The 23,906-nt window shown below is 33.5% G+C and overlaps 1 protein-coding gene across 1 annotated transcript in view; it reads right to left on the bottom strand.

The window, feature by feature from the left end:
* LOC108905727 (hemicentin-1) overlaps positions 1–23,906 on the bottom strand; it is a 279,653-nt gene that overhangs the window by 80,817 nt on the left and 174,930 nt on the right. The window contains exon 9 of the mRNA XM_018708731.2: positions 22,367–22,526. Within this exon, the coding sequence (XP_018564247.2) occupies positions 22,367–22,526 (160 nt within the window). The remainder of the gene's footprint in view (positions 1–22,366; positions 22,527–23,906) is intronic.

Raw genomic sequence — 23,906 nt, 5'->3', positions numbered from 1 at the left:
TAAAAACGTAGGTACCTACTCTTTATTAATCTTTTTTTATTTAAAGCTTTTTTTTAGTACCTTAGGTATAACGTGAATAACTTTAGTTCCAATTCATTCGTTGTTAAATTATTTTGAAAAATGGTTGCCTGTTTAAGCGAAAAACAGAAAATTGTAAGTATCCAGACCAGAGCTACAATAAGTAAAGTATCCAAAAAGTTTGAAGAAACCGGAAGTAAAAGGGTTCACTCATCCATTAGCTCTTCCTCAGCCAACTTCAACTTGTCGATCAACTTGTCGAAGTCTGTTGAAGTCTCAAAAGTGGCATCCTTACAAATTTGACGTCTTACAAGAACTATGGGCAGATGACACAGACAGAAGATTACAGTTTTGCGAGAAAATTAGAAATTTATTTGAAAGACGACCCAACTTAAAAAATCACATAATTTTCACTGACGAAGCAACTTTTTGCTTAAACGGAACTGTGAACAGGCAAAATACCAGGTTTTGGAGCCCAGAAAATCCGCATTGGATGCAAGAAAAACATACATAACTACCGAAAAAAGTGAATGTTTGGCCTGGAATAGTAGAAAATCACATATTGGGACCTTATTTCTTTGAAGGCAATTTGACAGGTGATATTTATTTGGATTTTTGCATTTTCAGCTGATTGCAACCTAGGAATTATTTTTTCCTAACCCCAATGAGCACGATATGCCTGCTGGTGATGTCTTGTTCCAACAAGATGGTGCCCCTCCACATTTTCGTTTCGATGTAAGAAACTACCTTAACGAAATTTTCCCAAATCGGTGGATAGGCAGAAGAGGGCCCTTTAATGGTCACCACGGTCCCCTGACTTAACCCCACTAGATTTTTTTGTGGGGTTATCTAGAAAGCAAAGCGTATGTGAATAAACCAGACACTTATCGAAGGATTGAAAAATCGTATCAGAGAAGAAGTTCGAAACATAACACCAAATGTTATTCAAATTGTACTTAAGGAGGTTCGATACATCTCTTGCGGGGCAGGCGGTGCGGGAGGGAAGCCTATGCTTATACAAGGTAGTTTCGTTGTAGTAGCAACCTTACATAAACTAATTTGAGCGAATTAAATATAATATATACGAATGAAATTTATATAACACATAGTAGCTTGCATATATTTTTCGTGTTTAATGCACGGCAATTAACTTTCAATTTGAATAAAAGTGTCTATTTATTAATTAGGAGTTTGTAAAATTATGGATGAAATCTGGCAACATTACCATGGCGTGGTGGTAAAAGTTGGTTCAACTGTCATTACTGTCAGTAGTGTCAACTGTGCTTTGCACGTATTCCGTAAACATGAATGAACATCCAAATGACAAACGAAAAGTAATGACTGAAAATCTATATAAAATGCGTATGAAACAGAATGTGGGACTGATAAGAAAAAAGTAAAATGTGCAAACCGAGAATCCATATAATAACTATCAAGGAGTTCAGTGTATGATAGTGAGACATCGCCTTGTCAAATTGAAGATTATGACAGAACATCTATACTGTTCGTTTTGCAAAGAGATCCTTTCAATTTTTGTTTAAAATTGCTATTATATTGCATCAGATCATGAAAAATTTACCTATTTAATATTAATTATTACTACATATGTTTTCGCTAGAATAATATTAGTCTATAATCGAGCTATTCAAATATAGCGCGTTAGTCAATGCGTTAAATACAGCGTACAGTGTTGCCATATTTCCTTTCATTGGATCAGATGTTTTTTCAAATTTGTCAAAACGTTATATATTCATCCCATTATCTCAATAATTACATTGTAAGTGCATATTTTTATTGTTTTAAAATGTTTAGTAATATTTAATTCTTTAATTATAATTATATTTTCCTGATCCTAACCATTTTTAAGAGCAATATTCACGTTTGATTAAAGTTTTTTCCCCACTCCCACAAGGGCCTGTGTAAAAGAGCATAATTTCTAAACTATATTGGCAATCGATCTGATATTTTGACAAAATAAAAAGTAGTACTAAATTATTGTTTTCATATAAATCCTTCATTTTTTGACAACTATGACGTAGGTTTAACCTTATATTGCTGAATTCGTCTTTAGTGGCAGAAAAGTGACAGTTTCTATTTACTAATTGACTTGTTTCAGCGATTTTTTAAAATTTCATCTGGAAAAAAAATATAAATTTTGTTCCATTACTTTGCGACACACTGTATATCAGTCAAATATTTAAGTAATCACTCCTTTTATACATGAAATTCTATTAGCTTTAGTTTTCATCAAACGTCCGAATTTTATAAAGATTCGAAACTATTTCAAAAAATGTGAGTTAAATATTCGGGTAATTACTGCTTATAGGTAAGGAATCGAAAGTATAGCGAAAAGTGTACAACGTTAGACTCCCTGCCAATAACAGCGCCATTGTGGCCGCTACCGGCAAAGAAGCCTGATATATGACACTTTAACGTTGGCTAAACTGTAATACCCACTTCCCCAGCCAACATATGTACGCTAATGTGTAGCATATCTGTTTCCTTCGCCACCCTTCCTGCCTGTATGTGACATGTTAGTCAACGTGTGCCAACCGCAACTGTTCCGTCCTACACCGCTGCTCCGTCCCACTGTTCCGACTGTCCTCACTTATCCGAAATAAAAATCTGGCTTGCCAGTGCACGAGACGCGGCTCCGGCCAGGGGGAATTTTAATGAAAATAATTCCGTGTCGGTTCCTTCGATGTTATTTCTATTTGGAACGGTTGAAAGTTTCCTCTTTTATTCGGAGCTAAATGGCCTCTGACGTGTATACAAGGAAATATTTAAAAGCACCGCGAAGGAGTGGAACTGTAATTAGAATAACTTGACACGCATCTTTCTTCTTTAAGTAATATAACAGCGGCGTCCACTAATTTCGTTAATGTTTTTAATTTGGTTTTCTACATTTTTTTTATAGTATCCCACCGAATATGTAGTCCAGTAACTTTTAGGTTTAGGTTTTAAATTGCTTAGTTAAGCTACATGTCCAAATTTCATTAGTCTATATCAATAGTTATAATAACCACTTAACGACTTGCCCCACGTTGTGCGCCAAAATCTTTATGTATGAGGAAGGAAATTTTATGCCAGTTTTGATCACGAGATTCCCAAACTTTCACTCACACAAATAAACGAGTTAGCTGACTACTCACGAACGCGGGAGAATATACAGTTCTTATATTATACAGGGTGTCCCATAAGCACATGATCAAAAAGGTATACTGCGACATTATTTGGCTCAAAAGAAGACGAAAAGGCCTGAGCATCAATAAAAATAAAGTGAATTAATTCCTGCGACCAAATAAAAAGTTCTGGTAATTCTTGTACCAAGACACTCAAGAATTTACCACTAGCCCAAGGCAGATGGACGCGGTTGCTTCATCAAAACATTACTTAGGAGTTTTACTTAGGAACAAGTCCACAGCAGGTTTTATTAAAATCCATCGTAACATTCTCCAGATATTACAAAAAACATATTTTTTTTTTTTTTCAAGAACTTTGACAGTCAATAGCAGAGGAACCAGACATTTTTTTCTTAATAAAAGTTAGGTCAAATCGTCTTCTTTTGAGCTAGAGAATGTCGCAGTACATTTTTGATCATGTGCTTATGGGACACCCTATATATTTTTTAAAAATACTTCATTTTCCTAATGCAGCATCCGTGTGTAAAATATTTCGAATAATTTATATTCAATAAAAATGTAGTATAATGCTTTTTTTCTAAGATAAAATTTGATTTTAAAAATGTATTTATATAATTATTGTTTGAACATATTTTGATTGTTTAAACAAATTGAATACAATGTACGGATGAAAACTATATAAATTTGAATAATATTCATTAATAGAATAAATACATATACGAGAAAAATAAAGCAAATTAAAAAGTAGTAATTATCAATACGTTAATAGGTCGATAATTAACAATCATTCGCATTTGAAAATGCGATATTTGGACTTTTCAGCTCGAGAGACATCGATTTTAAAACAAAACATCAAAATCGGACCACTAGAAACCGAGATAATCAAAATTTTTAAGCGCGCCGCTATTTTGAACGCGCGATTTCAATTTCGAGTCGGTCGGAGTAGCCGAGCTCTCGACCCCCCACCACTACCTCCCATACATTTTTCGTGAATTTCATGCTCGGTCCAATAGTTTTAATCGACATTTTAAATGGGTTGCATAAGGGCGCAAATTTTGAAAATTTACTCCCGGAAAGTACTCGGAATGACAAAGGTATTTGTTTAAAAAACAGCCCTCCAGACTTCGTAGTTACGCCATAAGTGCCGGTCAAACTTGATCGACTATAACTCTGGAACCAATTAATGAATCATCACTTTTTTTTTTAAAAAAAGAAGCATCTTTCCGAGTACTTAAAAACATAAATTAAAAAAAATAATTATAACGAATTTATTAAGTTATTCTATTTGTTTATAAGCGCAAAAATTACGCATATCTTTAAACAATTACCACGGCTCTCCTAATTAACGGATTTCAATTTTTCTGGACGCATTTTAAAGTTTGAGTGCCCTTTTTTATGTGATAAAATTTTCAAGTATCTAGAAGTCTTAATTTAGGCTCAGTTAAATTTGCAAAAATTAAAATGTTTTTTTCAAAAATCTGGATTGCAAAATTATTACTAGAAAACTATCGGACCGATTTTAACGAAAATTGGTGTGATGTTTTATTATATCAAAAATATTTTTTTGGCCAAGTATGAAGATCCTACCTATAATATAAGTACTTACTTCTAAAAAATCGCAAAAATATTGTGATTTTTTCACTTTTTTGTTGTTTTTACTATATTTGCAATAATTATGTTGTATCTTTTTATTTGAAAATAGGTTTATTATGTGTAAAATTTAATTACGAATCTTTTTTTCTTTTCAATTTTTCTCTAAAATGAATAGTTTTTGAACTGTGTTGAAAATAAGAGAAAACAAAATTGAACTTTTTCCAATATTTTCACTTTGTTTAATAATAAGTTTAGCACACGTTTTGAAGAGCGTGCATAGTGAAATTATATTTTGTTATATCATTTTAGAGCCATTAAAGCAAAAGAGATTCCGCCTGTCTACTGTTTTTGTTTGTTCTAATACAGTACAGTGACCACTTCCACATGGTCAATGTCTGATCCTTCACATTGTAAGGCAGCAGCGCCAGCGGATCGTGCTTGCCCAAACACGCATTAAAACAATTATGCTGCCGTTGTTTAGTTAATTACTGATGTTTCACTTGATTGTGTTGGCCTTATCAGCCACCATCTTGCAGTGAATGTAAAGTAGTGGGTTTCTAGGACGTGACTGGTTCAGTGTGTGCCACAACAAAGTGCATGCTTTTTATCAGCCAAATATCTCGTTACCGGCCGGAAGAGAGGCGGAAGAGTAATGCCTCATTTTTGTATTGCGGAATGGTGGAAAAGTGGCCACGCGATATATTTCGGTGTAACGAGGTGTTATGTGGCTAAATATAACGTAAACACCTAGAAACAAGCAATGAATTTTAAGCTACAGGATTTACAAAGTTACTACTAAATATTTTTAAAGAAAAATTGCAAAAAAATTGATAAAATAAATACCCGCTCCTAGGAAAGTTACCTCTCTTGCTCTAAATGTATTCAAATCCAAGTTGTAGATTATTTAATGTAAAAAATAGATCTGGACTTTCCCAGAAATAACATCTTTTCCTTATTATGTTTTCTAAATTAGAAGTGAAGAAATATCTTTCAAAAAAAGTAAAGTGAAAAATATTCAGCAGGGGGAAAAGTTATTAATGCAGAAAATCAATGACAACAATGAAAAGAAAATCCAGTCGAGGTTTACAAGATGAAGTTTATAAACGTTAAATATTGTCAACAGTAAAAAGTAAAAAAAAAATTGTTTGTGATATACGCGTAGCGAGTGGAGCAACCCCAAGAACAAAATAAAATCAGTTTTAACAAGTGTATCAGAACATGACAGTCTTACGAAAATGATTTAAGCAACTCATAATGAAAAGGCAAAAATATGTTCTACAGAAAAAAATCGCCCAAAAAATATCAGAGAACAAAATATTGAACTTGATTGAAAAAACTAACAATCAAGCGAGTGTATACCTAATACTTTCTGTGTAGTATATTAAGCTAGCTAATGTAGGGCGATAGGTTTTAAAAGAAATTGTCCTTTTCGAAAATTGTAAAACTAAACAAAACAATATGTTCATAAATAACCACGCGTTTATTGGAGAACTCGTTACAGAGAAGTAAACAGTCTCGAATCGTTTATACCATCCTCAGCGCTTTGTAACCTTTATTTTTAAAATAAAATAAACTCGCCTAATATTGGCTACAGAATGCTGCCACCACCGCCTACACATTTAAATAAATTATTATCTTAACTGAAATTAAAATTTGGGTAATTTCCGCAGCAGCAACTGTAACAAAGACAGGTTCGCTTCGTCTCAAGATTGCACCCCTTGAGTAAAAACAGACATCCAGCCGGAAGGACCCTTTTTAGGAGAACTATTTTAAGAAAAAGCTACTCTATCTTAATAAAATACTAATGAAATTTAGCTCTACATAAGCCAGTGTAATGTCAGGTTTTGTGAAATATTTACGTGGGCTTTCTAACCCCAAGTGCTAACTTAATTCTGAATATGGAGGGGAAAATTCTAAAGGGGTGCATGGTGGATATGAATAAAAATATTAGCTGACGATAACTCAGAAGTGCAGAGAGACATGAGATGATACACTGGATATAGTGGGCGTTACTTTTATACAGGGTGTTTCAGAAAGACCTCCCGTAAATTCAGGAGGTGATAGTACGACAAAAAATAAGATTTTTTTGTCTTATGTCTATCTCTCCTTGTTTTCGAGATACAGAGCGACAAAATAAAAATTTTTAAATAGAATTTTTACGGAAATTTCCAAACGGTGCGAAATATTTTTATGAAATTTGGTAGTCCGGGGTTTTTAAGGACGCCAAATACGCTGGTCTAATTATTTTTTGGATATTTCATAGAGGGCGCTAGTTACGCTACATTCGTATTACATTTTAAGTTGTATTTTTTTTTATGTTAGGTTTTTTACCATTTGGGCTCGAATTTCTAATGTACAATTTTATTTTCTAAAAATAATGTACTCTTGTTAGAACGTTCTAATGTGGACGGTTTTCGAGAAAAAAATACTTTTAATTGAACTCAGTTACGGTGAAGAATATAAGTGACTTTTCTCAAAGTAGGCTTATGTCAAAACTTATTGATGGATGTCTAATAAACAATGCATACATTCTCAGTAATATTTTAAACTCTAATTAACTTTGTATCAAAATTTTAGTGATTGTTAGTACAACCACGCAGTATAATATTTTCATTTTAATATCCATATGCAGATCAGGATGTGTCTCGTACAAATTCATGGTTTTATTTGCTCAAAATCTATTGCCTGTAATTATTTATTTATGACATTTCCATAGAGATAATATTATAAGATTATAGTGAAGAATTATCTACCTTCACAGTATGAGATATTTATGATTAAGCAAAACCAAATCAACGCCTTTATTGATCCTTTTGGAGCAATGGGTTACCATTTATTAAATATTGTTACATTTCAGTGTGACAGATACCTAATAAAAGAAATTTGCCCAAAAACTGTTACGGTTACGGAGAAGATAAAAGAAATCAAACTATCTAAAACGAATTTTTGTATAAACATATTGGCGATAGAAAAAAGTCCCGCAAGACATTACTTATAGGTATGGCTGTTTACACCCCTTGTGAAGAGGAAGATCGAGGAATTATTCAACATATGTTTTTTTCAATAGTAGGTAAGTAAGGTAATTTCGTTTTTGTGACTATCTTAAGTAAAAAATTGGCACTAAATTTTTCTTTCCTCGTGATAAACCCGCATATAGAGGGCAGAAACATTTTTTTAAGAGATACTAACGAGCGTTCTAATAAAAACGTGGTCAAGTTGGTTCTGAAAATTTGGACGTAGGGCGTAGCGTATAGCAAATGAACTTAAACGTCATCTGTCAAAGCGCTATATCGCCGATATCAATTTGAATATTTTCGTTTTAAAAAGCGTTTAAAATGGTGTTTTCTCAAGAACAAAAAGTGTTTATCATAGAGTCCTACTTTAGAAATGGACGCAAGATTGATGGAATATGGAAGTATTCTATTGAGGAATGTTTCATAGAATTTCAAAATCAATTTCCCGGCGTTGTTGAGTACAAAATTTTTCAAAGTGCAGTTCAGCGTTGTGTTAATGTTTTTCGTGAAACGGGCAGTGTAACAAGAAAAGAAGGAAGCGGCCGACCTAAAAAGCGGACTGAAGAATTAAAAGAAAATGTCCAACAAATAATGGAAAATGCGCCAAGAACTTCTGTACGTGTTTTATCACAAATGGTGGGAGTATCAGTCGGTACCTGCCACACAGTGTTAAAAAAAGATTTGCGTTTGTTCTCCTATCGTTTAACTTGTCAGCAAGAACTTCATGAAGTTGATTTTCCGCGACGGGCTGTATTTTGTGAATGGTTTTTAAACAACTACGGTGAACTTCATAATATCACCTTTTTTTCTGATGAAGCCTGGTTTCATTTAAGTGGTTACGTAAACTCACAGAATATGAGAATGTGGTCTTCTGAAAAACCAGATAACTTTTTTGTCGAGGGCCCTCTACACGCTCAAAAAATTGGAGTTTGGTGTGCTCTCAATCGAAGGAGGATTTATGGACCTATTTTTTTTAATGGTACTCTTACTGCGCAAAGGTATAGAGAAGAAATTATCGCTCCTTTTGTTAACCAGCTGGAAGAAAACGAAATTACAAACTTTTACTTTCAACAAGATGGCGCAAGGGCACATACGGCAGGCGAGACGATGAATATGTTGAGGGAAGTTTTCCAAAATCGACTAATAAGTCTCAATGCTGAACATGAATTTCCACCGAGGTCATGTGATATTACGCCGTGTGATTTCTTTTTGTGGCCTTACCTTAAAAACACTATTTTTGAACTGCCTATTCCTGATTTAAACCATCTGCAGGCTCGACTTATAGACAAGATTCGTGAAATTAACAATACCCCGAGCATCTTAGAAAATGTCTTTAATTCTTTGAGGAACAGGTGTGAAAAGTGCTTGGAACAAGGAGGGGGACACTTTCAGCAGCTGCTTTAATTTATTGTTATAACAAGGAGGGGGACACTTTCCGCAGCTCCTTTAATTGTTTGTTATTGTTATCACGATTATTCTTTAAAATAAAGTTATATAGTCATTAACGTTATTGAAACTGACAGCTGCTATACAGCTCGTTGAGAAATGAGGTTAAGTTGGTCGCTATAAGCTACTCCCTACGTCCAATGTGTCAGAGCCAACTTCGACCACGTTTTTATTTGAACGCTCGTTACATTGGGCTGAAGATCAACTATCAATCAATTGAAAGAATGGGGATTCCAAATAAGGTTTCCAGAAGCTACAATTGTAGGAAATATTTGCATATGAAGAACAAAGATAGTGAGGAAATAATGTTTCCCATAATGTTAAATACATTGATTTTCAATTTTTTTGTAATTTTTCACCTGAGATACTTTTAGTGTCTTGTTAGTCTCAAATAAGTAATAATAAAATTGTAACATAATAACAGATGGTGAATAAAAAAACATTAACAATAAGTACTTTTTCAAAATTGACATAACTTTTATACGTTACGATGGAAAAAAACAATGACACCTTCTCGAATAATTCATTATATGCCGAGCTGGCTATGGAGACAAACGAGTTCGTCAATGGCAACACTTCTGCGGCCGACCCAGGTACATGAGGAATAGTACAATCTATCTTTCCAAAGAGTTCCCTCGTGCATTCTTTTTTTATTAATTGAAAAACAAATGACGGGGGTGTAATAAATTGTCTCCTTGCCCTTAGTGCTGATGTTTCCAGGAGGGTTGCTGAGTTCTTCACAAAGGCAGCGAAGATCAATCACGATATGTGACGTATATGTGCCCTTGCTGTCTCGCTGAATACTTCTCGAGTATAAACATGCCGTAACAATGGACTCGACGCTACTCACTTTTTTTTAGGGGAGATAGTTAGATAGCGCTATATCTTCCTTCCGTGGAAATGAGTCCGGTTGAATTACATTGTATGGATCAGTTGAAATAAATCAAGAAATAACATGAAACATGAGTATAGAAGTATAGGAATATAACTATAACTTTTTGCCTAAGTTTCCATTAGAGTATAGTTCACAGTACAATGTTAGTCCGTATTTTAAAACAGTGGCTATTTTGCTAATAAATATGCTCAGCAAAAAAATTAATGGAGTAGAAAAATTTCTAAATTTTTTTAGTGATATTTCAAACTCTGTAACTTCGTCGATAAAGGCCGTATCGAAAAAAAAAGGAAAAATATCTTGAAGCTTGAAAATTCTAGTTTTGAAATATTGAGATGAAAAATTTTTTTGAGCATCACTCGACGCAATCAAAAGAAATAATGCAAGGCAAAAGTTTTACAATTGTTTGTTTTTTCAAAACTGCCCATAGGCCCAGAAAAATTTTTTCTGACTTAATCATTTCAGGATCATTTAACCTGATTCCACAGTTTATTTTTTTATAATTTTCTGTACGATTTTTTTTCATTGAGATATCGGTTACTCAGTGAATAGTCACCTTTTTTTTGATCATCAACGGAAGGTGGGTTTTGGTAACTTGAATTAATTCTCTTCAAGGGCCTTTTGCTATGTTTGAGAAGAATTTTTTTTTATACTCAGTATTAATTTGAAAAAGTGTCAAAAAAATAAAGAGCAGGTTTTATTGTACCTTAAACATCAATTACTTATTAATGATTAAGATACAAAAATAAATTGCGTTATATTTCTCACACTTAAATACTCAACAAATATCGAAAAAAAAAAAATTCTAAATTTTGAAAAAAAAAGAAATATTTTTTATATAATTTTTCAAAACTTTATTGAGTTATCTTTTTCTAAAATTTCACAATGAGTATTTCAAATGTCGNTCATTTCAGGATCATTTAGCCTGATTCCACAGTTTATTTTTTTTAATTTTCTGTACGATTCTTTTTCATTGAGATATCGGTTACTCAGTGAATAGTCAGCTTTTTTTTGATCATCAACGGAAGGTGGGTTTTGGTAACTTGAATTAATTCTCTTCAAGGGCCTTTTGCTATGTTTGAGAAGAATTTTTTTTTATACTCAGTATTAATTTGAAAAAGTGTCAAAAAAATAAAGAGCAGGTTTTATTGTACCTTAAACATCAATTACTTATTAATGATTAAGATACAAAAATAAATTGCGTTATATTTCTCACACTTAAATACTCAACAAATATCGAAAAAAAAAAAATTCTAAATTTTGAAAAAAAAAGAAATATTTCAAAATTTTTCAAAACTTTTTTGCGTTATCTTTTTCTACAATTTCACAATGAGTATTTCAAATGTCGAAAAAAAAAATTTTTTTTTTATTTCAAAATATTTGCATTAATTGAACGTGGTATTATCTTCATGCATTTTTTTTACACGCATAAAACGGTAAGTGATACAAACTAGCTTAAATGGGAGCAAAGATGCGTAATCAGGGGACCAACATTATGCCTCTAAAAAATCAAGACTAACGATTAGTTTTCGAAATATTTGAAAGAAATGGAAATCCGTTTTTATTTCATTTCAGCGTTGTTTGAGGTCATATTGAAAAAAGAAGAACACTTTCTCATGCCCACTTTTTGCCCTCTATCGAATGACATAATAAATTTTTATATGTGACGTTTCGTCTCTCCAGGAGCATCATCAACTTCATTTTTTCCAATACGACCCTAGAAATTTTATTACATTTTGCAAGCCATCATGACCCCCAATACTGTACTGCCTCAACCCGAACCAGATTAAGACGTTTTGTCTCGAAAAATGTATCTTCAGTGTATTCGTTCCAAAATCTAAATTTTTTATTTGGATTTCTTTGTTTATTGAATTATCGTACACTGGAAGTGTCGTTAGAACCCGTGAAATCCGTCTAGTTATTTAAATTATTACCACCATGCATTAAAATAAAAAATTATTAGAATTTTATTCCCGTGTCCATAGCTATTTCTATGCTTCTCGAGTGCTCAAAATTCAAACAAATTCCGATCTATTTTTTTCAGGATATTCATACAAATACATCTGCCATGCTCTTTTACAGTTCCTGATCTTCATTTTTAACCTTTGCCGAAAAGAAAATGTTTTTGAACATTTGCTGAAATTTTTTAAAGAAGAATATTCAGTTGGCGTTTTAGTTGTTCATATGCATTTTTAAGAACTAATTTGTCATAATAAAATTAAAATTGTAATAATGTTTTAATTTTGATGCAACAACTTATTGAGTTATGTATGACCAAATTATGGTAATATAATAATAATAAATGTTTTATTGTAACACGTGGTGGTAATAGTTTAAATAACTAGATGGATTTCACAGGGTCTAACGAAAAAAAAAATTTGGAACGAATACACTGAAGATGATTTTTCGAGACAAAACGTCCGAATATGGTTCTGGCTGAGGCAGTACAGTATTGGAGGTGATGAAGGCTTGCAAAAATGTAATAAAATTTCCAAGGTCGTATTTAAAANTATCTCCTAGGGATTCCCTTATAAAGTAATTATAAGGTAAATGCTATCTATCCTTTGACCGCGGCTACGTTGAGTGACCCGTAAGTCCCTCCAAACCCAAGCTTGCTATCATAAAACTCGGGAATAACATAACCGGCTTAATTCATAAATTACTATTTCTAAGTTTTATGGTCTAGGTACAATTTATAAAAGGGTATTCCCTGAGTAAAGAATTCTGGAATTTCCAAAGTCTGAAGGACTCGGCCTGTGAGAAAGACATCTCCGACAAATAAATGTTTTATTGTAACGCGTGGTGGTAATAGTAACTAGATGGATTTCACAGGGTCTGACACTTAAAGTGTACGATAATTCAAGAAACAGAAAAAAAATTAGATCAATTTGGAACGAATACACTGAAGATGAATTTTTCGAGACAAAACTTCTGAATCTGGTTCGGGCTGAGGCACTACAACATTGGGAGTCATAAAGGCTTACAAAAAATGTAATAAAATTTCTAGGGTCGTATTTAAAAAAATGAAATTGATGATGGTCTTGAAGAGACGAAATGTTACATAGAAAAATTGATTATGCCATTAGATAGAGGGCAAAAAGTGGCTATGAGAAAGTGTTCTTATTTTTTCAATATCACCTCAATCAAGACTGCAATGTAACAAAAACGGATTTCCAAAATTTCGTTTTTTTTTTCAAATATTTCGAAAACTAAACATGTTAGCCTTGATCTTTTAGAGGCATAATGTTGGTCCCCTGATTACGCAACTTTGCCCCCATTTAAGCTACTTCGTACCTCTTACTGTTTCCGAGATCCCTGTAGTGAGAAGCGAATTTGTAACAGCCTGTATATAACTTCAAGTTTAAAGAGATAAGTTTAGTTTTCACTTTTTTCATATAATAAAAAAAATTACTTATCTATTCTCCTTATTACCTCTTTTAGTTTTGCTTTATTTCTTGCTAACACTACAAGATCATCCGCAAATGCCAAATACTGATGTTTTTTCTAGTAAATAAGTCCTGATCTATTAATTCCTGCATCTCTTATGACTTTTTCTAGCACTAAACTAAATAACACTGCTGATAATGGATCCCTTTGTCTGACGCCGTTTTTAACTTCGAACTCTTTCGTGCATCTATTGTTTACTTTTACTTTATTCTCTGTCTTTTTCAATGTTAGGCGTACCATGTTGCTTATCTTCTTGCTGATTTCTAATTCCTTTAAGACCTTATATAGCTCACTTCTTTTTATTTTGTCATAAGGTTGTTGGTAATCTACAAACATAACTACTGTTGGCTTAAAGTATTCGAAGCTTTTAGCCTGAATTTCTCGCAGAGTGAAAACTTGGTCTACTGTACTTCTTCCTTGTCTAAACCCGCACTGATATTCACCAATTTTATCCTCCGCTTCCTTTACCAACTTGTTTTTTATACAAGTGGCCAGTATTTTATATGCTACATTCAGCAATGCTATTCCTCTATAGTTTTGGCATTCCCCTTTTTTATGGATAGGGCAAATTTCTGCTTCCGTCCATTCTTTTGGCAGTTCTTCCTTTACCCAACATCTTTCTAGTAGTTTCTGTAATTGGTCTGCTAGTTCATGTCCTCCATATTTAAATAGTTCGGCTGTTAATTTGTCACTTCCTGGATTCTTATTATTTTTCAATTTTGACAGTATCTCTTTAATTTCCTCTTTACTTACACAGTTAAAAAAAAATATGTAATTTCTTGCATTTTAAACAGATCCAATTCCAACAAATATTCAACGTTTCATTCAGCTTATTTCCAAATTACGGCACTTGCAGATAAAATCCCGTAATTATCATCAATTCCAGGTGCCCCGCATGCCCGCCTAAAACCCAAAATCGACGATTATCTCCCGGTGATAAATACATCAAATTTTTTCACCAGCTGTAGAGCAAATAATCTAGTCGATGATTTAGGAGGGGACGTAATCCGTAGTGAAATAAATATTAAACGACAAGTTGCATTGAAACTTATGCTACACCGTTTTCCATTATTTTTCACCGAGCTAATCAGCTTATAAATCAAGTGAAGCTCTAAACTCAACCTAAAGTACCCACTCTAAAAATGATTAATTGCCGAGTTGTACTTTATTGGGCAATAAATTAATCAAATGCCCCGCCGGCTACGTAGTTTAATTGTAAATCTAATAAAATTAATCAATAGGTGCGCTTTTTCGTTACAAAGTGCTTAAACATGAGATAGTGTTAAATTAACGACTATTCAGTCTCGGACGGAAAAATTAAACTAGGAGAAACAGTTTAATGTAAAAGCTGTTTCCGTAAGTGAAACTCAAATAAATTTCGTATAAAGGCAAGGTGTCAAAATACAGGGTGTTAAAAAAAGAGTGTAAAATATTTCAGGAGGTAATAGTATGAACCAAAATAAGCAGAAAAGTCTTAATAAACATAGGTCCGCAAAGTAACGGTTGCGGAGATATGGACGACTATTCGTTTTTCAAACATTTTATTTTATTAGGAATAAACCGACAAAGGAAGCTTTTAACAAACAAAAAACAAAGTTACAGAAGATGTTCAAAGTGCCCTCCGTCCATTTCCAAGCAGGCACGACATCTTCGTCTCAACGATATTCGAACTCTTTCGAAAACACCCTCCTTGGTTTGGATTTCTTGACACTTTTGATTAATCCGTAGCTGCAGCTATTCCAGGCTATTTACAGGAGTACCATACACTAATGTCTTCAAATATCCCCAAACAAAGAAATGTAGAGGGTTCAGATCAGGCAATCTTGGAGGCCATAAAACAGGTCCGGCGCTTCCTACCCATCTATGTGGAAAAGTTTAGTGTAAATGCTCTCTAACGGCCATGGAAAAATGAGCTGGAGCACCATCATGCTGGAACCACATTTGTTGCCTCTGATTCAAAGGAATGTCTTCCAAAAACTCATACAGTGTGTTCTGCAGAAAGTTGAGGTAAGCAGCGCCTGTTAATCGGTTTGCCTGATGTCCAAATTCTATTAGAGCATGAGGATTTTCGTCGGCCCAAATATGCGTATTGTGAAAATTAAACACTCCATTTCTTGTGAACCCGGTCTCATCAGTAAAAAGAATGTTTGCAAGAAAACGAGGGTCTTCAGCATCATGACGTAGAAACCAGCGGCAAAAAAACAAACGTGCTTGATGATCATTTATTGCATTTAAGGCCTGTACTCGTTGCACATGGTATGGATAAAGCAGTTGCTCGTGAAGGATTCTCCAAACAAGAGGACCACTAATTCCTACCTCGGCTGATATTCTCCGCACACTCGTACCTGGATTCTGCTCTACCAGTGCTAGAATTTCTTCTTCTGCTCTAGGAGTCGATATCGACCTTGGTCTTCCGGATAAATGGCACTGTTTGCTCAAGGAACCGGTATCACGCAATCTTTGGTGATTTCTTCCAAACATGCGTTGTGAAGGAATCTGGCGATTTGGATTAGCGTCAACATAAAGACGTCGCGCTTCGGTGACGTTCCCATTAGCACGACCATACATGAAATGCATGTCTGTTAATTCTGCGTTAGAGTAACCAGCCATAGCGAAAGAAAACTTGTGTACTGAGAACAACTGTCAAATACGTACTGTTTATTTCACTAAACATCAACCAACTATTATAAGAAAATACACAACGTTTTTGACAAAATAAAAAAAGGGGCTAAAAACATAAAACATTCCATATCTCCGCAACCGTTACTTTGCGGACCCATGTTTATTGAGACTTTTCTGCTTATTTTGGTTCATACTATTACCTCCTTAAATATTTTACAGTCTTTTTTTAACACCCTGTATACTGCTATAACTTTGCATTTAGTGGGTTTCTTTTTGGATCCCGTCTTCCAATAGTGACCATTTGCAGTCATGGTATACCTGAAAAAGTCCTCAAAGCAGTTGCAATAAGTTGAAAAAATCTAATCGGTTATAAAACTGCACCTAAATCAGTACAGTGGTTTTTACTTATACTTTTCCAGTATTGAATATTAAAGAGATAAATGAGAGAGACACAAAGGAAAGAGACATGTGTTTACATGAATATTGAAACATTTCGTAGTCCTACACAAGTCTTCTACGTTGCTGTCATTTTTTAATATCCATATAAGTATTAGTGCACCAATTAATAAAAGCCTGTTACTATTTAATAAAGTTGTTCTAAAATTTACTTATACGATGTATGTTGTAATAAACTGTGAATAATGACCAAATTACGTGACTGCAATGCGACTTATCGATTAGCCGGCCATACACACACATTTTCTCTTCAAAAATTGTGGAGTGTTATAACTGGACGGTTAAACCTCATGGCGCATATAAAACTCTATGATTGTTTAGATTTTTTTACCTGTCTTCACATTTATGGACACAGATTATTAATAGCAACTGTTTCAACTTAGTGTACTTCAATGATTTAAACAAATTGTAATCAGCAGTTTCGCGGTACAAGACTACAGTCAGTTGAAGGTTAAACACATTTTCTTCTCCTTCTTCTAAGTGAATTGGTTTTCATTCATTGAACATTCACAAGCAGAGTCATGTCTTTGATATATAAATTAAAAATGGATAAATAACCCTAAAGATATGAAACATTGATATACGAAACAAGTTAGATCAGATCAGACTAATAACATAGCTCCACAATAAAAAATAGTGTATGATAGACTCTACCAACGTTTGGGTAGTACATTGTCATGATTTCTTCTGCGTTTGACACAATTTTTGTCTCCGGATTCTGAAAGAGCAATTCTAAGTTCGGAGACGTGTTTGAGTTATTTTTTATGTTCAAGGTCATAGAAAGGGCAACAATGGACTTTGGGGAATTTGGTCTTAAATAGTCTCAGCTTTTGGCTCTTGAATAATTGGTTTCATAGTGAGGATATTTCATATCTTGCTACTTCAGAATATTCGTCACTATTCAGAGGTATTACCTTCAAAAAACAAGAACTGACTTTGAAATAACCTTAGAGATGACCTTCAAAATCAAATTCAATCATAAATTATAAAATAAAGTTTTCAGCTGTGTGAAAAATATTTTTGTTATTTTTTTTATCCTTAAGGAACAGTTAAACGTTTTACTATGAGAACTTTTGAATCGAAGTGAAAGAATGTGTGTGTATGGACAGTTACTAGCGACATGCCAAATTAATGTATTCCACTTTTACATCGTACCATGTTTACTTTTTAGTTTATGAAAGTTTCAAACCGACTAATTGTGTTTCAATACAAACAATTAAATCATATATAAACTAAATAACATAAAAGAATCCAATACATTCCATTTAAAATGATATTTAATTGAGTTGACAAAAAAGAACTTTCAATCAGATTTGTTTCCAAATTGTATTAATTGTATATTAAAGTGATACTCTATTTTGTTTATTGAAATTATTCCCCAATGTCTGCTCTAAAATATCTCCGCTAAAGTGTTTTTTAGATCCAGAGCTATTGTCGAGAGACGTAAAACTTTAGAGGCATCGAAAATACATTCTGATAAAGCGTAATGTGTCAATCGATCTGCCGAGGCGGAAAATCATCTGAATGAATATCGTAATTTTCCAATTCAAATGCTGCTCATACGGCTAAGTTAATGTATCTGTTTCTGACAGTTGTCGATTCGTGAAATTGTTCGAAATTGTTCCATTGCTCTCTTGCGCTACCCCGATGGCTCGTTAATTAACGCGTGAAAGAAGCAAGATAGAAAGCAACTCAGTTTTTATCGCTTCTCTCCCTTTATTATATCGATTTTTTAAAAAATTTCAGACTTTTCCAAGACCTGCTACTCGAAATTTGTAAGAATATGGTTAGATGAGAACTGTAAAGGATTTTAATACAGTCACCAGCAGAATTACCTCATTTAACACTACTTGAACGTTAACACATTGAATTATATTCTTAAGAGCCACCGTTTGTAGTTTTTTAGAATTCACATTATTTACTATAAATTACATCTTGAACTGTTGTATTTGCAAACCGTAAATATGGACTTAATGACTGCATATGAAATATAATTCTCTCCAATTATATCTTACTTGTGCAAACACACAAACGTTTCATATTTTCATAACACGCTGTTGCAAATAAAGAGAGCTACAATTAAAATGGAAATGAACGTAATTGAAGTTACAACTGCTGCATGTATGTGATAAACATTTTTAAATATTCGTTGAATTTACGTGGATAACCGCAAATTCTGTTTTTCGCGAGATATTTATAGTACGATAGCATTAAATGCAAAAACAGCGTCCACTTTTCCGCAGGTATTAGTAGCGTGAAGCAAAAATTGTGTATCAGCACAGGGTGGCCAAATGAAAACGAAGCAGTGCCATTTTCAGGAACTGCGTCAAGATTGTAGAAAATCGCTCAGACCCGTCGATTTTAGATTAAAGGGGGACATTCTTTGCTGGTATTTTTGACTCCGCCACTTTCACCCCCCAAGCAAGGGTAAGCATCACCTCAAAATATTTAAATGGCATTGGGGTTGAGTAATATTTCTTTTGAAAGCTCTTACAATTCTCTTTACAACAGACTTTAAATTTTATAATTCCGCCCAATACTTATTAAAAATTTTGATTTTAATGTTGAAACTTATGTACAAACAATTAGTAACTGTAAAAATGTCAGTCATTCTGACTCAGTTCCTGAAAATGGCTCTGTTTCGTTTTCATTTGGCCATCCTGTACATATTAAATAGTACACTTTTTACCTCAGTTTTGAATTTCGTGATATCGCTAATGTGTGTATTTTTACATAGGAAATGTTATCCTAGATGAAGAGCACTTATTTTGATTGTGTATTTACCGATGAAAGGAAACCGTTTTGTGGACGTAGAAGGGAGTAAGAAACGGAAGACAAGATTATGAGATCATTATTATAATTCCTGACATCAATACTCATACTCAGAAGACATTTGTCAGTAGTCTTGTATTATATCAAAACTACTCTGCGGACTAAGTTTAAAACATAGAAAAGTACCCCGTACAGTTACTATTACTCGACTATTTCTAGAAACGCTATTTTTCTGGGTGTTAACCTGGGGCACATAATTTGTTTCTGAGACTCAGCTCGGTTACATCTAGCGCGGGAATTTTCTCCACTAAAATTGAATCCAATCCGATCTAAGGAGTGTTCTGACAGAGTCAAGAGATTTCCAGTTTGTAAATAGGGTAACTTTTATTAGACTTTAAATTTCAGTGAGCGCGAAAGCTCAAGAAATCCCTTGCCGTAATATTTAGTAAAATGGTTCGCTAGACTCGGTTGTTATGAAGGGGTAAAAGTTGATATAAGAAATCTATTAAGCTAGTTATTAGTTCAAGTATAAAAGTAATAATCTCAACCTTTCTGAAATGATGTTAATGATTTAATCTGTTTTATTAACATGCAAGAACCTACAACTCACTGGAGGTTCAAGATAGTCGTTTTTAGTGTGGAAATATTATTTATTTTTATGTGAAGATGAGCATCATAGCTTTCTTTAATATAATTTTAATAATCTTTAAGGAAAGTAAGTTACTCCCTATGTTTATGTGCATTAATGGAAACTTTTTTAAAGCAAAATGAGCTGCATCAGAATATTTAGTTGTCTGCAACTTAAAAAATTTTGCCATTTCAATAATTATTTATTTATATGTTTGTAACGAGCGTTCAAATAAAAACGTGGTCGAAGTTGGCTCTGACACATTGGACGTAGGGAGTAGCTTATAGCGACCAACTTAACCTCATTTCTCAACGAGCTGTATAGCAGCTGTCAGTTTCAATAACGTTAATGACTATATAACTTTATTTTAAAGAATAATCGTGATAACAATAACAAACAATTAAAGGAGCTGCGGAAAGTGTCCCCCTCCTTGTTATAACAATAAATTAAAGCAGCTGCTGAAAGTGTCCCCCTCCTTGTTCCAAGCACTTTTCACACCTGTTCCTCAAAGAATTAAAGACATTTTCTAAGATGCTCGGGGTATTGTTAATTTCACGAATCTTGTCTATAAGTCGAGCCTGCAGATGGTTTAAATCAGGAATAGGCAGTTCAAAAATAGTGTTTTTAAGGTAAGGCCACAAAAAGAAATCACACGGCGTAATATCACATGACCTCGGTGGAAATTCATGTTCAGCATTGAGACTTATTAGTCGATTTTGGAAAACTTCCCTCAACATATTCATCGTCTCGCCTGCCGTATGTGCCCTTGCGCCATCTTGTTGAAAGTAAAAGTTTGTAATTTCGTTTTCTTCCAGCTGGTTAACAAAAGGAGCGATAATTTCTTCTCTATACCTTTGCGCAGTAAGAGTACCATTAAAAAAAATAGGTCCATAAATCCTCCTTCGATTGAGAGCACACCAAACTCCAATTTTTTGAGCGTGTAGAGGGCCCTCGACAAAAAAGTTATCTGGTTTTTCAGAAGACCACATTCTCATATTCTGTGAGTTTACGTAACCACTTAAATGAAACCAGGCTTCATCAGAAAAAAAGGTGATATTATGAAGTTCACCGTAGTTGTTTAAAAACCATTCACAAAATACAGCCCGTCGCGGAAAATCAACTTCATGAAGTTCTTGCTGACAAGTTAAACGATAGGAGAACAAACGCAAATCTTTTTTTAACACTGTGTGGCAGGTACCGACTGATACTCCCACCATTTGTGATAAAACACGTACAGAAGTTCTTGGCGCATTTTCCATTATTTGTTGGACATTTTCTTTTAATTCTTCAGTCCGCTTTTTAGGTCGGCCGCTTCCTTCTTTTCTTGTTACACTGCCCGTTTCACGAAAAACATTAACACAACGCTGAACTGCACTTTGAAAAATTTTGTACTCAACAACGCCGGGAAATTGATTTTGAAATTCTATGAAACATTCCTCAATAGAATACTTCCATATTCCATCAATCTTGCGTCCATTTCTAAAGTAGGACTCTATGATAAACACTTTTTGTTCTTGAGAAAACACCATTTTAAACGCTTTTTAAAACGAAAATATTCAAATTGATAGCGGCGATATAGCGCTTTAACATATGACGTTTAAGTTCATTTGCTATACGCTACGCCCTACGTCCAAATTTTCAGAACCAACTTGACCACGTTTTTATTTGAACGCTCGTTATTTTCTGAAACCATCTATAGAAAAATACTTTATATTCATGGACCAACCCATTTAATTCTGAAGGATGATGGTGACAATATTTATCCAATAATTCAAAGGTTAAATAGTGCTTCAGAAGTCATCTGCTTGCCTTCCGAATACCCTAGCACCTGTCACCGCTGAAAAAAGTGTAAATTCCGGTTCGCTGGTGGCAATTTAAGATAAAGTTAATTCTACACAATGAAAAAGAGGGGTTGCCGAGTAATAACCGGAAGAACTGTGGCCTTTCAGATGGATTACCCGTGAATTGCTGCGTTTCCACGTCTTTCCCCACACTTACGCATTCAACATATTTAAATTTAGTTTACCGTGCGTAATTTGGCCTATCTAATCGTGAAATGATTCGAATAATACGTTTAACCGGCAACGAACCTGTTGTTTCAACACTTCCGTAAGGGATAATAAAGCCAGAAATATTTTTACAAATTGTAGCAGTTATTTTAAAGTTTGTCATGAAGCTGATGAGGACTAGTAACCGCGAAACGTTGATTACAAAGCGGGAACAGTCTCTATTTACTAGCCTAGCATTGCACAATTTCATTTTCTGTGCTAAGGACATTATACATTCAAGAAAATCCAAACTTGTGTGTTTCTATCAAGGGTTTTTGTTCACTTACATTGGATCTGGAGGTCAAATGGGGCGCTGTATGTTTCACCTTCGCTGTTTATAGCCGCGCAAGCGTATTGACCACCAGTACTTTGCGTTACTTTTTTTAAAACCAATACGTCATCCATCGGAAGGACTCCCCCAGTTTCGTTGTAGGGTACCAGATGATTCTGAAACAAGGAAAAGTAATTGTTTTCATTTTGGTTACGATACATTTTTCAAGAAACAATAAATAAATGAAGCGAATAATTTTTTGCTTAAATCTTTTTCTATGGTCGATATTATGGTCATTTAAATATATGTTTTAGATACCTTAATTTATTTTATATCTTCCTTTTTTTCATAAATGTAATAATCTTTTAGCAATAAAATATGATTAAGCCATAGTGCATTTAGGACTTTTCTCCTTAGAAGAGCTTTTATTACAGTAGGTACGATAAAATTAATGAAAGTAAGTTGAAAAAAAAAAACGAAGGGCTCAAACAAACTGCAAATCACAAAACTTAAAGTGCTTTAAATTCCCTACAAAATGGTTTTTTGAGTAAATTTATAACTTTAAAATTACAAAAGTTATGGTAAAAAAATTAAGCGAATAATTTCGGTAAAATTTTCGGTGCGGGTAAATTACCATCATCTTTGTGTATTTTGGAGCACTTGTGAACTGATTTGAGTAAGATTTTAATAATATACAAACACACACGTAATCATTTATAATGTATATATATATTTTTTTATTTGATATAAATTTAATAAAAAAATATTAAGAATAAATTCAATAAAATTAAAAAAATTAATTATATCATCATATTCACATATAATTTTTAGGAAATTTTTCTATAAGGAGTAGGGTTTTTTATGAGGGGTATGTCTTCCATAAGGGTTTTTTGGGTGGCTACAAAGTTGCAATAGTATATCATAGATCATTTGAAAACCAATAAAAGTTTATAAAAGTAATTAAATTTCATAAATTATATTAAAAAACATGAAAGGAACTTTATCCAACATATTTGAACATGAACTGAATCTTTAAAATACATCTAGACAATCTAACTTTTGAAGTGGGGGTCAGATGAGCTTGTATCCAAATTTTCAGGAAAATCCATGCTATTCGAAAAAATTGGGAGCTATAAACGAGGTGTAATAAGCTGAGGATATATTATTTCAGAGTAAATTCGATATATACTAGTATTTCTGAAGAAGTATCATTGGCAAAACCACGAATAAAATGTAAATATTAATATAATTGTAGTTTTGCATATTGGGTCAATGAATCAATTTGCACAAAGTAATGGCAATACAATTTAAGAATTACAAACAATTGTCTACTATCTAACAACCATGAGGAATTATTACGTCCTTCATTTTTTTGCGAATTTTAAATAAGTAATTCACTTTATATTTTTCAGTAGTATATTCTTTTCCCCCGTTACAATCCAAAAGTCTGCTGTGGACCTCCAGCTTCTAGTTTTCAAATCTTTTTCTCCCCCAAAACACTCTGATAACGCATAGTTTACATCTCCATACACTGCGTTTTGGAAATTATTTGTTTC

The sequence above is a fragment of the Anoplophora glabripennis genome, unplaced genomic scaffold, assembly GCF_000390285.2.
Source record: "Anoplophora glabripennis isolate ALB-LARVAE unplaced genomic scaffold, Agla_2.0 scaffold38, whole genome shotgun sequence".
NCBI lineage: Eukaryota > Metazoa > Arthropoda > Insecta > Coleoptera > Cerambycidae > Anoplophora > Anoplophora glabripennis.
This window is presented reverse-complemented; position numbering and strand designations above follow the sequence as displayed.